Source organism: Canis lupus, chromosome 37 (assembly GCF_003254725.2).
Source record: "Canis lupus dingo isolate Sandy chromosome 37, ASM325472v2, whole genome shotgun sequence".
Lineage (NCBI taxonomy): Eukaryota > Metazoa > Chordata > Mammalia > Carnivora > Canidae > Canis > Canis lupus.
The window spans coordinates 14943187-14962805 of record NC_064279.1 but is presented as its reverse complement, the minus strand read 5'-3'; the positions used below and the strand labels follow the sequence as shown (position 1 = coordinate 14962805).

The 19619-nt window shown below is 38.4% G+C and overlaps 1 protein-coding gene across 4 annotated transcripts in view; it reads left to right on the top strand.

Moving 5' to 3' along the window:
• The window catches only part of INO80D (INO80 complex subunit D), a 67254-nt gene that overhangs the window by 33980 nt on the left and 13655 nt on the right, over positions 1 to 19619 (top strand). For all 4 annotated transcript variants that reach the window (XM_049106464.1, XM_035710928.2, XM_025442121.3 and 1 more), the window contains 5 exons: positions 5803 to 6027; positions 11600 to 11709; positions 13514 to 13647; positions 18198 to 18415; positions 19131 to 19288. In XM_049106464.1, coding sequence (XP_048962421.1) covers positions 5803 to 6027; positions 11600 to 11709; positions 13514 to 13647; positions 18198 to 18415; positions 19131 to 19288 — 845 coding nt within the window. The remainder of the gene's footprint in view (positions 1 to 5802; positions 6028 to 11599; positions 11710 to 13513; positions 13648 to 18197; positions 18416 to 19130; positions 19289 to 19619) is intronic.

Genomic DNA, 19619 nt, shown 5'->3' with positions numbered 1-19619 from the left:
GCCACCCAGGCATCCCTATGCCTTTTTTATTTAATTGAAGTACAACTGACACAGTGTTACATTAATTCCAGGTATATAACAGAGTGATTTGACAAGCCTGTACGTTTGCTCTGTTCACCACAAGTGTAGCTCCCATCTGTCAGAATACAACCCTAATACTATTGACTGTATCCCCTGTGCTGTACTTTTTATTCCCATAATTTACTGCATAACTTGGAGTCTGCACCTCCCTCTCCCCTTCACCCCATTTTGCCTATGTCCCTATCCCCTGCCCTCTGGCAAGCACCAGTTTGTCCTCTATTTATAGGTATGTTTCTGCTTTGATTTGTTTTTTTAGATTCCACATGTTAGTGATCATATGGTATTTGTCTTCTCTGACTTATTTCCCTTATGCCTTCTAGGTCCATCCATGTTTGAAAGATGTATGCCTTCATTTTTGAAATATATTTTTTGCTGGCATAAAATCCTAGGTTGACAGTTTTTATTTCAGTATTTAAGGGTGCTGCTTACATGTCCTGCATTATTTCTGATGAGAAGTTAGCTATCCTTCACATCTTTGGTCCAAGGAATGTTATGTATCTTTTTTTTCCTAAGATTTTTCTCTTTATATTAATAGTTTTAAACCATTTGTATAGTTCATTTTCTTTATGTTTCTTGTCCTTGACAATGTTTCTTGTTCATTGACTTTTTTGGATCTGTAGGTTTATAATTTTCATGAAATTTAGAAAAATTTTGCCCTAGTCTTCAATTATTTTTCTTCCCCTTTCAATTTCAGAGACTTAGTTATACATATTTTAGGCTGCTTGAAATGATCACACAGCTTATTGATATTTACTTTTTTCCCAGTGTGTTTTTTCCTTTCTGTGTTTCATTTTGGAAAATTTCTATTACTGTCTTCAGGCTCCTTGATGTTTTATGGTCCCTAACCAGCCATCAATCCCATTCAATATATTTTTCATATTAGACATTGTATTTTTCATCCCTAGAAGTCTGTTTTGGGTCTTTTTAATATTGTCCATGTCTCTCCTTGACCTGGTCTTGATGATTCTACATTCTCAAACGTGTGAGATATGGTTAGAATAACTGTTTTTTGGGTTTTTTTCAAAGATTTTATTCATCCATGAGAGACACAGAGAGAGAGGCAGAGACATAGGCAGAGGAAGAAGCAGGTACTCTGCGGGGAGCCCGATGCAGCATTCGATCCCGAGACCGGGATCACAACCTGAGCCAAAGGCAGATGCTCAACCACTGAGCCACCCAGGTGCCCCTAATAACTGTTCTTTGATTCTTGGTTTACTAATTCTGTCATCTATATCATTTCTGGATCTGTTTTTGTTGATTAATTTTTCTCCTCGTGGGTTCTAGTTCCCTGTTTCTTTGAATGTCTGATAATTTCTAACTAAATGCCAGGCATCGTTAATTTTACTTATTTGATTCTGGCATTTTTGTCTTCCTTTAAGAGCATTGTTTAGGGACATAGTTAACTTACTTAGAAATAGTTTTCAAGGCTTGCTTTTTAAATTTTGTGATATGGGGCCACAGCAGCCTTTAATTGAGGGCCGATTATACCCCCCACTACTGAGGCAGTCTCCTCCTGGGTGGTCTACCCTGTGCCCTGCACTTTTGTGGGGTTTTCCCCCTCTAGATGGTAGGATCTCAAACTAAGTCTGCCCTGTGTGAGCCACTGGGACTGGTGCAGCCTCCTCTTTTCAGATAGCTCTTTCCTGGCCTCAGATATTCGTATACACTCTTGCACTGATCAGTACTCAAGTGAAGAACTGAGAGAGGAACATTCTGTACATTGTCCTCAGAGTGCTTCTCTGTGCACCTCTCTCCTTTCTAGTACTCTGTCCTAATTCCAGCATTCCTTAGTTAGTTGGATGTGGGTGAGCACCCCAAATCAATATCTTGTGTCTGAAATATAATTGTTAGGTATCATCTAGAGAACAAACTTGTGTCTTCAGTATTTCAGTGATGTTGAAGTTCTGAAGATAAAAGGAAAAGTAGAATAGGTTTTTTGCAGAAGAGAGGTCTAGTAAGATTGGATTGAAAAATAGTTGTGTTCTACATTAGTTAACCCAGATTGGCTATTTCTTTTTTTTATATATATTCTGTTAGATTCAACTTACTAATGCTTTTTGACTCTAAGATCATAAATTTTTTATTTATTTATTTATTCATGAGAGACACAAAGAGAGAGAGAGAGAGAATGAGAGAAGCAGAGGGAGAAGCAGGCTCCATGCAGAGCCCGACGTGGGACTCGATCCCCGGTCTCCAGGATCACGCCCTGGGCTGAAGGCGGCGCTAAACTGCTGAGCCACCTGGGCTGCCCTGACTCTAAGATCATTAATAAGATTTTCCTACAGGGCAGCTGGGTGGCTCAGCCAGTTAATCATCTGTCTTTGTCTCAGGTCATGATCCTGGATCGAGCCCCACATCGGACTTCCCTGTTCATTGGGGGGTCTGCTTCTCCCTCTCTCCTAACTGTCCCCACTATTGTACTCTCTTTCAATAAATAAAATATTAAAAGAAAAAAAGATTTTCCTTTTGTCATATTGTCCTTATTAATAAGTGGGGTTTGTTTTTTTGTTTGTTTTTTTTTTTGCAATCCTTTTTTTTTTTTTTTTTTTTTTTTAAAGAATCTTCCTTTCTTTTCTGACATCTGGAATATTTTGTGTATGATTGGAATCATTTTTTCTTTGACTATTCTTGATAGAGCTCATGATAGAACCGTTTAGGCCAGGAGTTTTGTGTATTTCAGAAGTGATTTAATTTTAGTTAATGGATATAGATTTTGGTATCTAATAATACTACCTGTACTTATATTGTCATTTCAGATAGGTCATTTCTTTTTGTTCTCTTCACAACCTTGGGAGATAGGCGAACCAGCTCTTATGATTTCACAGGTGAGGAAAGCAGCATAGTGAGAATACAGTAGGTGGCAGGCCTGTCACTGCTGGTAAATGATGGCCACTGGCTTTTCTCTGCCCCGTCTGCTACTCTTCATCCACAACCAGGTGTGAAATATAGATGTTACAGCATGTTAGAAGTGGGAGGCATGTTGAGATTGTCTAGTTAGGGACCACAGGTCCCATAGACCTGTGCAGGTCTGCAAACTAGATCAGCTCAGAGCTTCAGAATACACTTTGGAAACTTGTATGATAATGATGGAACATGCCGCAACATCCAGGTGCATCTGTCCATTTGTTGTCAACTTGAGAACTGCTGACCTGTTCTGTCCTCCCCACCATTACAGAGTGTTTTCAAACAATTGCTTTGGCAAGTGACTCTTACCTGAACTTTACTTTCCCTTTAAGACTAGCTGTTTCTCCTCTCTTTCTATTAATAACCCTTCCATTCCCCTAGTTATGCAAGTTCAAAGTCATTGAGTCATTATTGACTTTCTTATCCTTCATATGCAGTCACCAAATTGAGTTCATTCTTTTATGATAATGGCCCTCATAGGTCTTGTTCTTTCTATTATCTCTGGGGCCTTTTCCTTAGTCACTCCCTTGCCCTTCAGTTGCTCGGTGTTGGCTGTGAAATCTGTAGTCCTTCCTGCACTGTGCTCCTGTTTATCATTTCCAACGGTTTTTCCCACTCTGCCTTCGAGGCCTCAGCTGTACTTTAAATCCTTTATGTCTGAGATGGAATTTATTTCCTGCCCCAGATCTGCTCTTGCTCCTGTTCCATGATCTTCCACTCATTTCTTTTTTTTTTTTTCTTTTCCTCTTCCTCATTTCTACCTGATGACGGCGTAATCTTTCTCACGCATGGCTCTATTAGTGTTATCTATTGTTTTCAAACTGTGAAGTTCTCTACCACCGGTAGAATAAAGATTAAACTCTTTCATCTGGTGTTTAGGTTTAGAAAGTTCTCCTTACTCGCCGTCATTCACTTATGTGTGCCAGCCACATCTTAGCCAAAGCAAGCTACTTAGTACTTGTGTTACCTGTTCGTCTCTGAAGCCAGCCTTGTATTCCTTTATCCTTGTAAGATATCCTTTTTCTTCTCTTCAAATTCTACACCCTCTTGATGATTCAGTTCTTTTCTCTTTTTTTAAGATTTTATTTATTCATGAGAGACACAAAGAGAGAGAGGCAGAGACATAGGCAGAGGGAGAAGCAGGCAAGCAGGCTCCCTCTGGGGAGCCTGATACAGGACTCGATCCCAGGACCCGGGGTCATGCCCTGGGCCAAAGGCAGACACACTCAACCACTGAGCCACCCAGGGGTCCCGACAGTTCAGTTCTGTTGGCATCTCCTCTACAAAGCCCCTCATCCTGCAGTCTTGCTAGTGAACTTCAGTAGCACTTTAGCCATATCTGTACCTCTCTCTGTCACTTATTGTTCTCTGCCTCACATCAAAGGTTATTTATAGTACCTCCTGGCTCTACTAGAATTCCCAAATGAAAACCTGCTATGGGACTTCGGGGAACAATTCAAAATAAAGATTCCTGGGTCCCATTCCATGGAAATTCTGGTTCAGTAGATCTCAAAGTGTGAAAAGCTCCTGGATTTTTCTAATGGAAGGTCAGATACTTGAATCCTCAGGCAGCCTGCTCCACGGTTTTAGTTACTGATTCAATCTTTTGAATTGTTTAACTTTGGCAATGTGTTTATCTTGTCTAAACTGCATTGTAAGCCGCTTAAATTTTTTTCTCCTTTATAGTACTCAACATAGTAGATATACAGCAAATGTTGAATGCTAAATAAATGAAAAGATTGAAGTAAGAGCCTTCAGTTGGTATATTTGTAGTAGTCAATCTACTGAAGAGAAATACTTCTTAGGACTTATTTTTTAGACCAGAAGTTTGCGAAGTAACCTATATGGGCTATTCTGAAGGAAAAGAGAATGAAACCACTTAATAAAGTTGAGAGAAACCAAGCAATGATTTACAGAAGATTGGTAGTGTATGGTTGGTAGTATCACGTGTGTGCCATTTAAAGAAGGTAAAATAACACCAGTTTTCAAGTCTAGTGTATATTATCCTTAACAGTAAAAAGTGATATTACATTTATTCCATAAAAAAGTGACCTTTGTAATCTCACTGGGGGCAGACATAGTGACTAACCATTGACTCTCTCGTGGAGTCTAGACGTGGTCTCAGCATCTTTTCAAGGTAGCACTCTAGTGCGGTCCGCCAGTCGGTCACAGTAGCATGATGCACAGCCACCTCTGTGTAATCCCTGGCGTATGCGGTGTTGTTTAAGGTATCTCCTGTGTTAAAAATAAAAACAATAGTAATAATAATAAATACTCTAGAATGATTACAACCCACATTCTGTAAGTGCTTGGCAAGAAAAGGGTAGTTAAAGCCAGTACATCTGAAAGGGCAGCTCTTTGATAAGACACTGGTGGAATTCAGTGCTCTATTTCTGGTACGACCTCTCTTTAATGAAATGATGCTGAGTGTTTCCTCATCCCCGCCCTGTCATTTACTCAGACTTTGTAGTCAGCAAAGGTAAAGGAATGATTTTCTTCCTGAGAACCCCCTAGTCTCTTAAAATTCAGAAGAGCCTGATGTATGAAGTATTTTAACTGTAACATGCGGAGCAAGGGAAGCATCTGAAGGCGTTGGGTGGTCTCTGCTGCCTTATTTATTGTTGACATACTGTACTTGCCTTCAGCTCTGGAAAGCCCCTCCTTGGTGACATTGGTGGTCACCTGCCACAGATTTTAACCCCTTTGCACCCGATCAGCTTCCTAACCCCGCCCCCCCCCCCCCCCCCCCCCCCCACACACACACACACTGAGCCTAACTTTTAATCGGTTTCTCACTTCTCTCCCTGCGCTTTCCAGGTCAGATGACGATGATACGGAGAGTAGGAGCTCCAGGGTGACCCAACTTTGCACTTACTTTCAGCAGAAATATAAGCACCTCTGCCGCCTGGAACGGGCAGAATCGCGTCAAAAGAAATGCCGGCACACGTTTAGGAAAGCCTTGCTGCAGGCGGCCAGCCGGGAGCCCGAGAGCACTGGGCAGCTGATGCAGGACCTGCGCAGAGCGGCGTGCCGCCGCACCAGGTGAGCGCCCCGCCTCTCGGCACCTCGCCTCGGCTCTGTATTTGTGGGTTTGTTTTGTTTTGTTTTGTTTAAGATTTTAAAAAAAGTTTATTGGGCAGCCCAGGTGGCTCCGCGGTTTAGCGCCGCCTTCAGCCCAGGGCGTGATCCTGGAGACCCGGGATCGAGTTTCGCGTCGGGCTCCCTGCATGGAGCCTGCTTCTCCCTCTGCCTGTGTCTCTGCCTCTCTCTGTGTGTGTCTCTGTGTGTCTCTCATGAATAAATAAAATCTTAAAAAAAAATTATTCATGAGACAGAGAGAGGGAGGCACAGACAGACAGTAGGAGAAGCAGGCTCCACGCAGGGAGCCCGACGCGGGACTCAATCCCGAGACCCTGGGGTCAAACCCTGGGCCAGAGGCAGACACTCAAGCAGTGAGTCGCGGAGCCACCCAGGCGCCCGCGTATTCTGTGTTTCGAGGGCATCGTTGAGACACAGTGGGCAGTGGGCGTTTAAGCCTGAAATAATCAGGTGTTGGCATTTTGGGTTTGTGGCTCAGATAAAGTTCTACACACGGCAGAAGAACAGAGCCACAAGCTGTCAGTAAAAGCCTGGCTGTTACTTTGCCAGAGTTTGACTAGAATTTATTCAGTAACATATTTGGGAATGTTACCTGTCTTTAAAAAGATAACAATGCTTAAAAATTTCATGTATTAGAAGTAATATTTATAGTTGTTGGGGTTTTTGTTTTGTTTTGTTTTGTTTTACTACAGAAGTAGTACTTTAGATTTCTTAAATTATTTTAAAGTTTTCTTTCTAGCGTATTTCCTGTCTTCAGAATACTACATTGCATTTCTTTTTGGGGGGGAAATCTTTTCTGTTTGTAGTCCAGGTATTTGCTTGTTATAAATTTGAAAAAATAGAACATAAAGAAGGGAGACATTTCCACGATATCACTGCACAAAACCAAGAATGAGTACTATGAGCATTTTGATTGTTTCCTTCTAGTCTTTTTTTCTTCATGTGTGTGTATGCGTGTGTAAGGAATCCTCAGTGAGCCATGATTATGTATTAAAGCGCAAAATTGAGGTCAAGCCATGTGCATAATATATTTTCTCCTTTTTTCCATTTAATATTGGAATATGACATTTTTCTCATAATAATAATTCTTTAAAACATGGCTTTTAATGGCTTTATAATATGACGTCACTCCTTGGACTGTTTCTGTTTTATGTATGTATTTAAGTAAAACTGGGTCTGTATACTTTAACAGCTGTGTCCAGTTTTTTTCCCTTAAAAATATATTATAGCTATCCCCCTATATTCTTAGAAATTATTATGAAAACATGATTTTTAATGTGTGTGTACTATTTTCTTGACTAAAATTCCATATATTGGATATGTAGAGTTATCTGATTTTTCAGTGAAGAAATTATGGTGTTATTACCATTTTGGAAATTAGGTGGTGAAGACTAAATAATTACTTATTTAGGTTATGTACCTTTTAAAAATACTAGCTTAATTGGATTGAAATATTCCAAAGTATCTTCATATTTAATTAAAGAAATAATTTTACAATTTAGAAGGCATAGTTCTTTATGGAGTTTATTGTTTCACACTTTTTTTTTTTCACATAACAGCCTTCAGGTATACACACACATACACACACACACATTTTTAGGAGCTTTTATACCAAAATATTAGCAGTGGCTATCTCTAGAGGGTGGGATTATTGATAAAGTTAAAAAAAATAAGTAGTCTGTTTGTTCTAATTTTTGTATAGTGATCACGAATCAGAGGAAAAGGGTTTAAAACAAAACTAAAAAAAGATAACCTTTGTTTTATAGCTACTGATCATATTTTTTAGCAGATATTTTTGAAATTTCATTTTGCTTTTCTGTATTTTGGTGTTCATTATATTTGTCATAAAAAGAATAACCTGTTTTTCAAATGCATATATTAAAAACTACTATGCCCTTAAGAATTTTCTGTTGCTTGGCATATTCAGACTTGTTTGAAACTTTGTATGTGGTCTAATATGCCTACATAATGATTGCTGCCTGCAGTATATTCCCTCACTCTAGGAGCCCCCACTCCTGTGTAGGGGAGAAGGTAGTGTCTATTCTAGAACATCTTTTAAGTATTAGCTTATTTACTGAGAGACTTATTTTCTCAGAGAAACATTCCCAGGTTCCCCTATGTTAGGATACCCTCTTATATGTGCCTGTTGTGCTCTGTACCCTGCTTCATTGTAGAATTGTATACTAATATTTCTGTCAGGCTAGACAGTCATTTTTTTTTTTTTTAAGATTTTATTTATTTGAGAGAGAGAATACAAGCAGTGGGGAATGGGGGGGCGGCCAGCAGAGAGAGAAAGACTCCCCGCTGAGCAGGGAGCCCCACGCCAGGCTGGATCCCAGGATCCTGAGATCATGATCCAAGCTGAAGACAGATGCTCAACCAACAGAGCCACTCAGGCGCCCCAAGCTAGACAGTCATTTTTGTGAGGGCAGGAGCAATGTACTTTATTTTTAATCTCTAGCATTGATGAATAAATGGATAGAATTAAATAAGTGAAGAGACACTTGTTCTCTATTTGAAAGAATTCACTGGTTTGACATAGGTTTTAAAATAATGATACCTAACATTTATGTTAGTTAAGGCTTTCAAGTGTACAATTTCAGTAGAGACTTCGTTTTGTCCAGCTTGAAGCAATCTGTATGTAGAGCATTGTGTACATTGAATCTAGTATATTATTATGACCTTGTCAAAGGTGTAAGTAAGGGACTGTACTCTTTTGAGTTTGAGACAATTTGGTATTTGTGTAGAAAACTGTATTTATCTATGATTTTTAACCGGCAGAATCAATCCCCCACCACACACTCCTGCTTTTTTTCAAAACATTTACACAAACCATCATCAGTGATTTGGGAAGAAAAAAAAATTTCATGATAACTAAATTACTAAACAGATACCAAGGTGAACTCTAATATTCAGTTCTCAAATTTATTTGATGTCATTTGGTTATGTCACTCATGTTTAATAAAAGGTTTATTCCCCAGTGCCTCCCTGATAATCGTTTAACAGTGAGCCATAATCATTTGTTGGTGATTGGTAGTGTAGTACTTTATATTTTAGGCTCAAAAAATCAGCTGTCAGCTATTTGATATTTTTGCTTTCAAAGACTAATTTCACAAAAGACTTTTTGGTTTTTTTTTATTCATGAGAGAAAGAGGCAGAGACATAGGCAGAGGGAGAAGCAGGCTCCCTGCAGGAAGCCCGATGTGGGACTCGATCCCGGAACCCCGGGATCACGCCAAGTCAAAGTCAGATGCTCAACACTTAGCCACCCAGGCACCCCTCAAAAGACATTTAAAAAGTTGCTTTTAGATGTTTTAGAAGTTAAAACTTTAATGACTGCTTTTTTTTTTAATTTTTTTTTTTAATTTTTATTTATTTATGATAGTTACAGAGAGAGAGAGGCAGAGACACAGGCATAGGGAGAAGCAGGCTCCATGCATCGGGAGCCCGATGTGGGATTCGATCCCGGGTCTCCAGGATCACGCCCTGGGCCAAAGGCAGGCGCCAAACCGCTGCGCCACCCAGGGATCCCTAATGACTGCTTTTTAATAGATATTCTTTAATATACAGTTTGAATATAAACTGAGTAACATTATTGTTTCTCATCTAATAGCTTTGTCATATATATTGGTGAATATGTGGAATAAGCCACTGAAATAGGTTAAGTATATAAACTCAAATCTGAGTATCTTGTAGCCAACAATCCTGCAGAGGCTAGTGTTGTTTGTGTAGAAACTATTGTGAAGGGAGAGGATCTAATCATACAAAAGGGAACCTTCTAGTAGGTGTTTTCACATTAAAAAACATCAAAATGTTTTGGTAAATTCTCCCTTTGTTTTGTTGGGATTATCTGGATAATAAAATCTGTCTAACATCAGGCATTTTTACCTCAATTATCCAGGGGGGTATTGAAATTCTGACTTAGTTTATTTTACTGTTTAAGAGAAAGATTGATGAGTTGGAACATATCAGTTTTACAAAATGAAACCAGTAGTTCCCTCTGAAGTCTAGGTTAGATAAAAATGAGGGAATGTGTTATACGCTAGGCTTGGTAGATGGCTGAACAGATTACTGAAGTGTCCCACAAAAATAATCCATTCAATATAGAGAACTGCCTTCTATTTAATCTAGACCAAGAGAATGGGATAAACTGCAGCCATAGTACAGCTTCATTTGAAATTGTGTATCCTTTTTACAGACCTAACTTAATTAATGGCTCACTTCCCAGCTCTTGTGATTCTGATGTATCTTGCAGAACTTACTTTTTTTTCCCCAGATCTCTTAGTTAAAGCAACTTTGATGGCAGCTCCTGGTTCTCTGTTTGCATTGATTGTGTATATGAAAGTTATAGTAGAAATTTTGTTTAGAATTTCTGTAAATTCATATGTAATTTGGGTTCTATATGACCTTCTAATCAGTATAAATCATTCCACTGAAATTCTTAGGTACAGAAACAATTCAAAAGATAATTTTGATGCCTCATGCGTGATTTTAGTATATTATGTAGATGCTTTTTCTACCTCAGACATGTGTAAAGTCCTACCAGTTTGTGATGCATAAGAGAGTCAAATAAACAGGATAGTTTTATGCTTCTAAGAACTTCATTATGTTTATTTTTATTTTTTAATGTTTGTATAAAACTATGGAAAGATCAAATAAACTAATGAAATGAATACTTAATATAGAAGGACTGGGAACTGGCAAATTGGGACAAGGGTAGAAAGGAGACTCTTTGCTGCCTAACTTTTTATTCTTTGGTGTTTCTGGAACCATGTGAATGCATCAAATATTTAAATGTTGAATATACAGAGTGGAAATAACATTTAATGAAAGATGGAGTTGCACATATTATAAAAAGTTTTAAAAATATATCCAAAGTGAGTTCATTTTGGAGAGCAAATCAGTTACTTCTGCAGGTCATTATCCCCTTCCTCCTATATTAGATCAAGTTTTTTGCAGCTTGACATGACCAAAATCTCATGAGGATAATGATACCAGCAACTAACAACCATTGATCATTTACTAGGTATTATACTATCTACTATATGTGGTAAGTATTTTAGATGTGTTGTATCTTTTGGTGCTTACCTATCAGTCAAAAGTATTCTTATCTTCACTTGATAGGTGAGAAAGTTGATGCTTAAGCAAGGCTAAGTAACTTGCCCAGGATCACGCAGCCGGAGGAGGTAGAGCTGAGATTCAGAATTAGGCCTGACTGATCTAGGCTCGTGTTTATCACTTTTTTGTTTACTCACTGCCTCTTAGTAAAAGGAACCAGAAATAATACTTAAAATAGGAAAAAAACAGGGATAGTTGAAATCAATAATAATACAATAATTGTTTTGTCAATAGATTGGGGAGATACTGGAACTGGTCATTATAACTCCTCTATTTACCTTTAGTTGATGAACATAGGTAAAATGTTGGTGTTACGATCTGCTAACATAGTGCTGAAAAGTTGCCCTGGATTCTTAAAGCATTTTTCAAAGTTAATTTTGTCTCTTTGCTTTCTTAGCATAAGCCGGACCAAGTCGAGGGAGGTAGAGCCAGCAGCATGCAGTGGAACCATGAAGGGTGAACGGTGCCCTAACAAAGCCCTTCCATTCACCAGACATTGTTTCCAGCGTATCCTCTTAACTGAATTGAATGTGCATTGAAAAGTATTCACTTATTGGGTGCTAGTATTTCATTCTTAAGCTAAGGGAATGACTTCTATAATCAGAACTATTTTATGTTTAAAATTTTTATACAACTTCTCTTTGTCATGATGTCTTCCTAATAATTTTTTCTCTGCTTCTGTCATTGTGACTCTTTATTCAAGAATTACATTAGAATCTGCGAAACCGATACCAAGTAGCAGATTTCTTTCGTGGCCATCACTTAAATTAAAAGAATTCTGGTTCTTGCAGTGGTTCTAAGTAGTTTGTGAGAAGCAACTATAACACTCATTGATGGAGAAATCATGTCCTATTATTCAAAAACTGATTTTAGTCTTCCAAGAAAGTTACGCACAATGTGCCTTTTGGTCTGGGAATAATTTCTTTTTATGGAGCACAGTGCTGATTTGAAATGAAAGAAAGATAAACATCACTGACTAGGAAAGAAGATACATTAAGACAGAATATACTTGAGGAAAACCTGTGTGGTAAAGGGCTTCAGGCTGGTTATGAAATCTTATTACTCTCACTTTTATTAAACATTTAAAATTCGGTAGCATTTAAAAAATTTATACAGTAGCAATTACTTGTTCTTCTTTATTATCTTTGACTTTTTTGCCCTCCTTTCTGTTCTTTGGCATTAAATTTTCACAACTTTTTTAGCAGCCCTTTCTGCACAGCAAAGGTTTTATAAATAGCCTTAACTATAAAAGCATAAAGGTAAAACAGTAAGGTACCTTCTTGATAGGTGTAAAGTATGTCTTGTGCTAGGGGCTAAAAGTTTGGATGCTTAGAAATGTTGACAAAGTAAAGGTGATGTTCCAGTTTTTTGTTTTTGTTTTTTTTTTTTTTAATTTTTTTTTTAATTTATTTATGATAGTCACAGAGAGAGAAAGAGAGAGAGGCAGAGACATAGGCAGAGGGAGAAGCAGGCTCCATGCACCGGAAGCCCGATGTGGGATTCGATCCCGGGTCTCCAGGATCGCGCCCTGGGCCAAAGGCAGGCGCCAAATCGCTGCGCCACCCAGGGATCCCATGATGTTCCAGTTTTAATGGTAAAGTTTTGATATAAAAGTAATTTTTCATAAGTTATAAATTTGAATTTTGTGTTGGAAATGGGAAATGGAAAATCAAATTTGGATAGATGAGCTTTTTTTAATTATATCTTAAAATTTTTATTCTTCTTGATGAGAATTATATGTGAAAGTTTTCCTTAAAAGAGAGTGATTTTTTTCTAACCATTGTAGTGGAATTTTTAGGAGATAGTGTATTTAAACAACCCTCTGTTTTCCAAATAACAAAAATCAGAATGTCCATAAAGGAGACTCCTATTCGGAGCCCTTAGCAAAATAGTCTCCGTTAGTAATATCTTCTGATAAATTCAACAATGATCATTTCCCATATCAGTAGTGGGGGTTGGTCCTTCAGCTTTAAAGGATAAGAAAATTTATTACTTACAAATAGAAGTAAGGGAAGAAGCAGATTTTTTTTCCTTAAAGGTTAATTTCTTTATTTTGAGAGAGCGTGTTTGTGCATGCTGCAGGAGAGAGGGAGAAGGTGAGAGAATCTCAAGTAGACTCCCCACTGAGCATGGAGCCCCAGATGGGCTCAAACCCACGACCCTGAAATCACAACCTGAGTCAAAACCAGAGTCGGGTGCTAAACTGACTCTGCCACCCAGGTATTCCAGGAGCAGATTTTATATAAAAATTTAAAACTTAATAAATAATTTGAGTTTCAGTGCATTATATTCCTAACTTTGAAAACCACAGATATCCTCTTGAACCGCTCTCAGCAGCTTTTCTCAAGTTGCACGGCCAAGTTTGCAGACGGACAGCAGTGCTCTGTGCCCGTGTTTGACATTACACACCAGACCCCTCTGTGTGAAGAACATGCCAAAAAAATGGTGAGTTCAGATTTTATTTTCTGCAGCTGAGGCTTTCAAACTTCTGATAGCAATCCACAGTAGAAAATATTTTTTAACTTAGTACAAACTGTGTGTAAATGTATATATTAATATATAAATATGTATATAAAATATTAATATATATGCTGATCATGAGCCACTGGATTAATTTCATAGCCTCATTTAAAAAAAAAAAAGTTCTAGGAGGTATTTAGTAGTTACTCACATATGATTATTTTATTGTCTATCCCTATTCTTTACTTCCCTTCTCATTAAGGTACATTTTCTTACTACTTAACAGGTTTTTCAAGCTTTCTTTGCCCCATTTCTTTAGATTTTTTGCTTTTTTTATATGCAATTTTGTGAATGTCTTAGATATTTGATGAAGTTTCAGCCAAAAACCAATCCTTTCTATACTTCTATTGAACTTAATTATTGCTTTTGTTAATGTATCATAAGCCCTTCAGAATAATTTGAAGGAGAGGTATGTCTGAACTAGTAGACTATCTGAATTCTATCATTACTTAAAAGAAGTGCTTTTTTACTGTTTTTACCCTGATACTTGCTGAGTCCTGTTATTTGCAAGGTAGTGTGTACCTTATACATATACCTTATGTATTAAAAAGCTGAATAAGACCATTTTTTCCCTCTGTAAGCATTTTGCAGTTTCAGGGGTGCATCAGGGTAACTGAATGGCCATTGGACCAGGACTTAATAGTATAAGCTGTGATCCTGGTGTTGCAACCAGTTAAATGTATAACAAGGACTGTTTAAGTTAAAAATTACAGCTGAGTATAGCAAACATCTGTAGCCTATCAGTCCCACAGTGAGAGACTCACACTGGGTGAAAAGAACTGGACAGATCTCTTGATTTTACTTTCAAACTGTCTTGAATCCAAACACATTGTGCCAGCTTGGCTGGTACATTCTAGCCTTGGTCATCACCTTTGCCTGGATTACTATAATAGTCTCCTAATTGGTCTCCCTTCTTCTTGCCATGCACCCCACCTGGACATATTCACATACCAGCCAGAGTAGGCTGTGTGTGTTCCACTTAACCTTTGAGTTTATATGCAATAAAAATCACTGTTTTTGGTCTATGGTTTTGAGTTTGACAATGCACACAGTCCTGTAACCACTACATAATGAGATATGTCACTAACACCCTAAATTCTCTTGTGCTCCCCTTCTGCAGTCTACTTCTTCCTCCATCTCCACTGTCTTCCTGTCCCTGTGATTTTACATTTTCTAGAATGTCTTATAATTGGAATCTATAGTATGTGCCCATTAGAGCAAGCCTTTGATAATATTCATGTGGTCATTTTAGTTTCCTGGTCAGAGCCTTCCAGTGGCTTTCCATCAGATCCAGAATCAAATCCACGATTCTTACCATGGCCTTTGAGACTTCCCCATCTGGTCTTTGCAATCTCTCCTGCTTCACCTTGTACCTTCCCCTTATTTCTGGAGTTCTAGCAGCATCAGCCTTCTTGCTTCTGCTTCAACACCCCCAACTCATGGGCTTTCCACTTGTTTTGCTCTTTTCCTAGGATGTTCTTTTCCTCCATTTCTACCTCCTTCCCTCCCTCATTCAGGTTTCCAATCAGTTGTCACTTCATCAAAGAAGTCTTCCACCTCCCCTCTACCCTGTCATTTTTTTTTAAGATTTTATTTATTCATGAGAGAAAGAGAGAGAGGCAGGGGGAGAAGCAGGCTCCATGCAGGGATCCCTATGTGGGACTCGATCCCAGGACTCCAGGATCATACCCTGGGCTGAAGGCAGTGCTAAACCTCTGAGCCACCCGGGCTGCCCCTACCCTGTCATTTTTTATCCTCATACTCTACCTTGCTTTTCTTCCTAACATTGGTATCAGCCTAATATCATACTATTAACTAATAGTTTATTGCTAGTATCCCTCTACTAAAATGTAAATTTTACAAAAGCAGGAACATTTTTTGTTCATTGCTATATCCTCAGTGCTTAGAACAGATGCTCAATTAAGTAATTGCTGAATAACAGAAGCATGGCTGGGAAAGGTTGAAATTTGGAATTAGATTCCACTGGACAGAGTAGCCATTGGTAGAAGAAGCTCAAGCTTCAGGAAGTCCAGGCTGTCACACAGAACATGGTATTTGATGAGTATGAGCCCATACAATGGATGGTAAGTTAGTAAAGGCAGTGTCCTGGCACGTAAGTAGAATGAGACAGCAAGTTGGCAGGGAATGGTGTTTACAAATAGCGTAGGCAATGGACAGTTGGCATTAGGAAAGGCCCTAGGGTGCAGGGGCTCCAGTTTTCCAGAGGAGCTTTGTGGTGGACTACCAAGAGCATGGTGGGACCTCAGTCGAGGGTAGTTCTGTGTGGAGTACCTGGCCCATTACCAAAAACGTTGGCCTACGAGGTTTAAGTTAAGGAGAATAAGACAGACACCTAGCACTAGAATTAGGTGATATGAGAGTGTCTTTAAAGTAGGACACGTGTATCTTGGGCCAAAGTTTCCCTCACCTAACATCTGTACTGGTCCTAGAGGGAGAGCCTGGGATGGTACTGGTGGTTGCTCAGACTCTCTTTGTTGAATTACATAGTGGATATAATAAAAGTAGACCTCAAGTATCAAGCCAGAGAGCTACAGAGGCTGGGAAATAGCCTTTCTTTTTTTGGTTTGTTTTACAAATTTATACATTTATGACTTGAGTCTGTGTTTAGATTCAAGTATTTGGCTCATATTAAACTTCTTTTAGATTTCTTGAATTGATACTTTAATCTTATTCTTTCTTGTCTTGAATTTGTTTGCTAGCATTAATAACTGTTAATGCTATTGATTATTATTAGTTTTCAAATACTGTTGTCCGTACTCTTTTTATGTATTTAGTTTTGGGTTACTACTGAATTTATTAAAGGTGATGTCAATTGTAAAAACCACAATTGTTTTTACATACCACCAGGAAATAAGAAAAACACAGCACAGTGCATTTCTTGTCACCTATAATTTTTGTTTTATATTTATCAAAATAGCTTCTGTAGACTTAATTGGACATAGATTTTTTTTTAATCTTCCCTAATGCTGAATTACTTTCCTTCGTTTCCGCTGAATTCCTTGACATGGAAAAGGCAGTATTGTCTATGTACATCAACTATAACACAGCTTTGTCTACTTTGTGGTTATGTTCCTTTCTCAAAAACAAACAAACAAAAAACCCACAAAGGAATCATGGTCATGTCTTCAATAATGAGTATTTGCTTCACTGATGGCAGTTTTATACCCTATTGCTCAACTTTTTGCACACACAACAGTTTTTCTTTCCTCTTCGTGTTAAACCAACAATGTCCATATCTTGACTCAAACAGTGACAGTACCAAGAACTTTTCTCACCCTTGCACATATGTAGGCAGTGCCAGCTACAGTGACCATCCCTGGGCCCAACAGCAATTGTTGTAAAAGCCACCTCAATTGCAGAGATACTAAAATATGTATCTTGGAATTAGTGAAATGCAATATTCAGATTGAAGGGTTGCGGCTGAAGAAAACTGGTTATATTTATTGTTAATTTCTTGTTCTTCCTTGCTGGTTCTTTCTCAGACGTCTGCTTACTTAATTGAAACCGTTTTATAAAACTGCAGTCTGGTTGTCTTCTCTCCTCTCTCTACCGTATCTTCCTGGCCTGTGTAAATTATCTGAAGGACTTTTACTTTGTCATGATTTCTGAGGCTACGTGTCCATCCCATTCTTTATCCCTCATGCTGTTTTTTCCTATCTCCTAGAAAATCTTCATACCCCAAATTGTTTGTGAGCCAAACTGAACTTCTTACCTTTTCTTCTGAATCCTTATTCCACTCTGCGCTCTGTTCCAGCAAATGGTATCATCTAACAGTCATCCAACCTAGAAACCTCAGAGACGTCTTCAGGTGCTCTCTTCCTTTCATCCTCACCACATCCAAGGAGCTCTCAGATCTTGACAATTCTGTGCCTACGGGGCATTGCTTTTCCATTCCCCGCTCACATCGCCCTTAGCCCTTTATCTTGTGTTGACTGCTGAAGTGACTCTCCGGAAATAACACCCCAGTGACTTAAAATCCAACTTTTCTTTTAATCACACAAAACTAAAAAGAATTGATTTTCCTTCTATATACCCATAGAAGGTACTTATGTCATTATTGACCTATTTTCATTGTATATTTAAGTATACTTGTATTCATGTTTTTCCTGTGGAAGAGTAAGTTTTTTTAGGTTGCAATTTCATTCATTGTATTTTTACCCTACATACCTATCCCACTGTCTTTTTTTCCCCATCCTTTCTACCCACCCACATCTCTCCCTTGACCTATTACAGTTTCATGCTGTCTTTAAGTGGGGGATGAACTGTATGTATATATTGAATTGATTTAAATTAAAAAATGAATTCTTTTTTTCTCATTTACTTATTGTTAGGCATAGTTGTAGGCATGTTTTAAGCGTTCCATAGAATGTTAAGAGATATATTTTCTTTCAGGTAGCTGTTGGGTTTTTCACAAGCAATCTCAGTTTAAAAATCCCTATTTCTTCATTCTAAAGGATAATTTCTTGAGAGGAGATAGCTCCCGTAAAGTTCAGCACCAGCAGCAGAGGAAACCCAGGAAAAAAACCAAGCCTCCTGCACTTACCAAAAAACATAAGAAAAAGAGAAGGCGTGGACCTCGTCGACCCCAAAAACCCATTCCCCCTGCAGTGCCCCAAGGAAACCTCAGCATGCCCACCAGCGTCTCACTGCCAGTGGAGGCTGCCCAGATCCGGTCAGTAACAGCACCGAAGCTTATGTTTCCTTTCTATGTTCTGATAGCTCTCAGAGCACTTAGCCTTACTTTCTTCTCTAGCCTTGTGGCTGGGCTACAGAAGCCATTCGATAGATCAGCCTAGACTTTGTAGTTTTCATTCTAATTTCTACCAGATATTTGATTGAGTGAGATCTGAAATAAAGCTTTTGGCTATAACATAGAAAGCAGATGCTGAAATTAAGAATTTAATTGTCCATTCTCAGATTGTTCTGTTTTAACAGAAATCCCATGTATGTTTTAACAGAAATACTACATCAGAAATCTGGTGCATTACCAATTTTGGCAGGGGTTAGCCAAATGAATGAGGCTTCTGTTTCAGCTAAGCATTTTCCCTTTTTTCTGTTTATTTCATTTTTTTAAGTTATTATTTTGACTAGATTTGAAATTTACTAAAAAGTATTAAAACACAGTACACAAAATGGTAATTCATTCTACTAATGAAGTAAACATATTATCTCAAAATGATTGCCTTAATACATGGGTACAAGCCAGAGAACTACATGACTGTGTATGGTGAGATCTTCCTTTTGCTATCACATTCCCTTCTCTGAAAGTAGGAAAAGGAGACATTTGAGTTAGGATTTCACATCTTCATGTTTGATGAACTTGTTTCTGGGACACTGGTGTGAAGGTAAAAGGGGAGTGGTGAGGCCAACCGTGTCCTCTTCCCCAGGAGCCCGTCCACGCCAGAGCTGAGTGCTGATGAGTTGCCGGATGACATTGCCAATGAGATCACTGACATTCCACATGACTTGGAATTGAACCAGGAGGACTTTTCAGACGTCCTGCCACGGCTACCTGATGACTTACAAGATTTTGATTTTTTTGAAGGTATGGTCAACATTTTGATTCAAGTCCAGTTTTTGTGTTTTTTTAAATGAGTTTTTTAAAAAAGGAAATCGTGTTTTCGAGATGTGTTTGAAGTGCTCCTCATACATACTGTCTTTCACTGTCAATGGCAAATGCAGCGCTGCTAAAGCTATTTTACCCATTTCACAAGGCAGGGATGTGCACTTTGTGTTCACCATTACTATAGGCTTAGGAGATTAATGATTCGATTGTTAGGTTTTAACGTTGTTGCTTTAAAATGAGTCATTTTACTTGATTTTTTTCAACAAAAACATTTAAATTTGAGTTTATTGAAGCCTTTTAGGATTTCTCC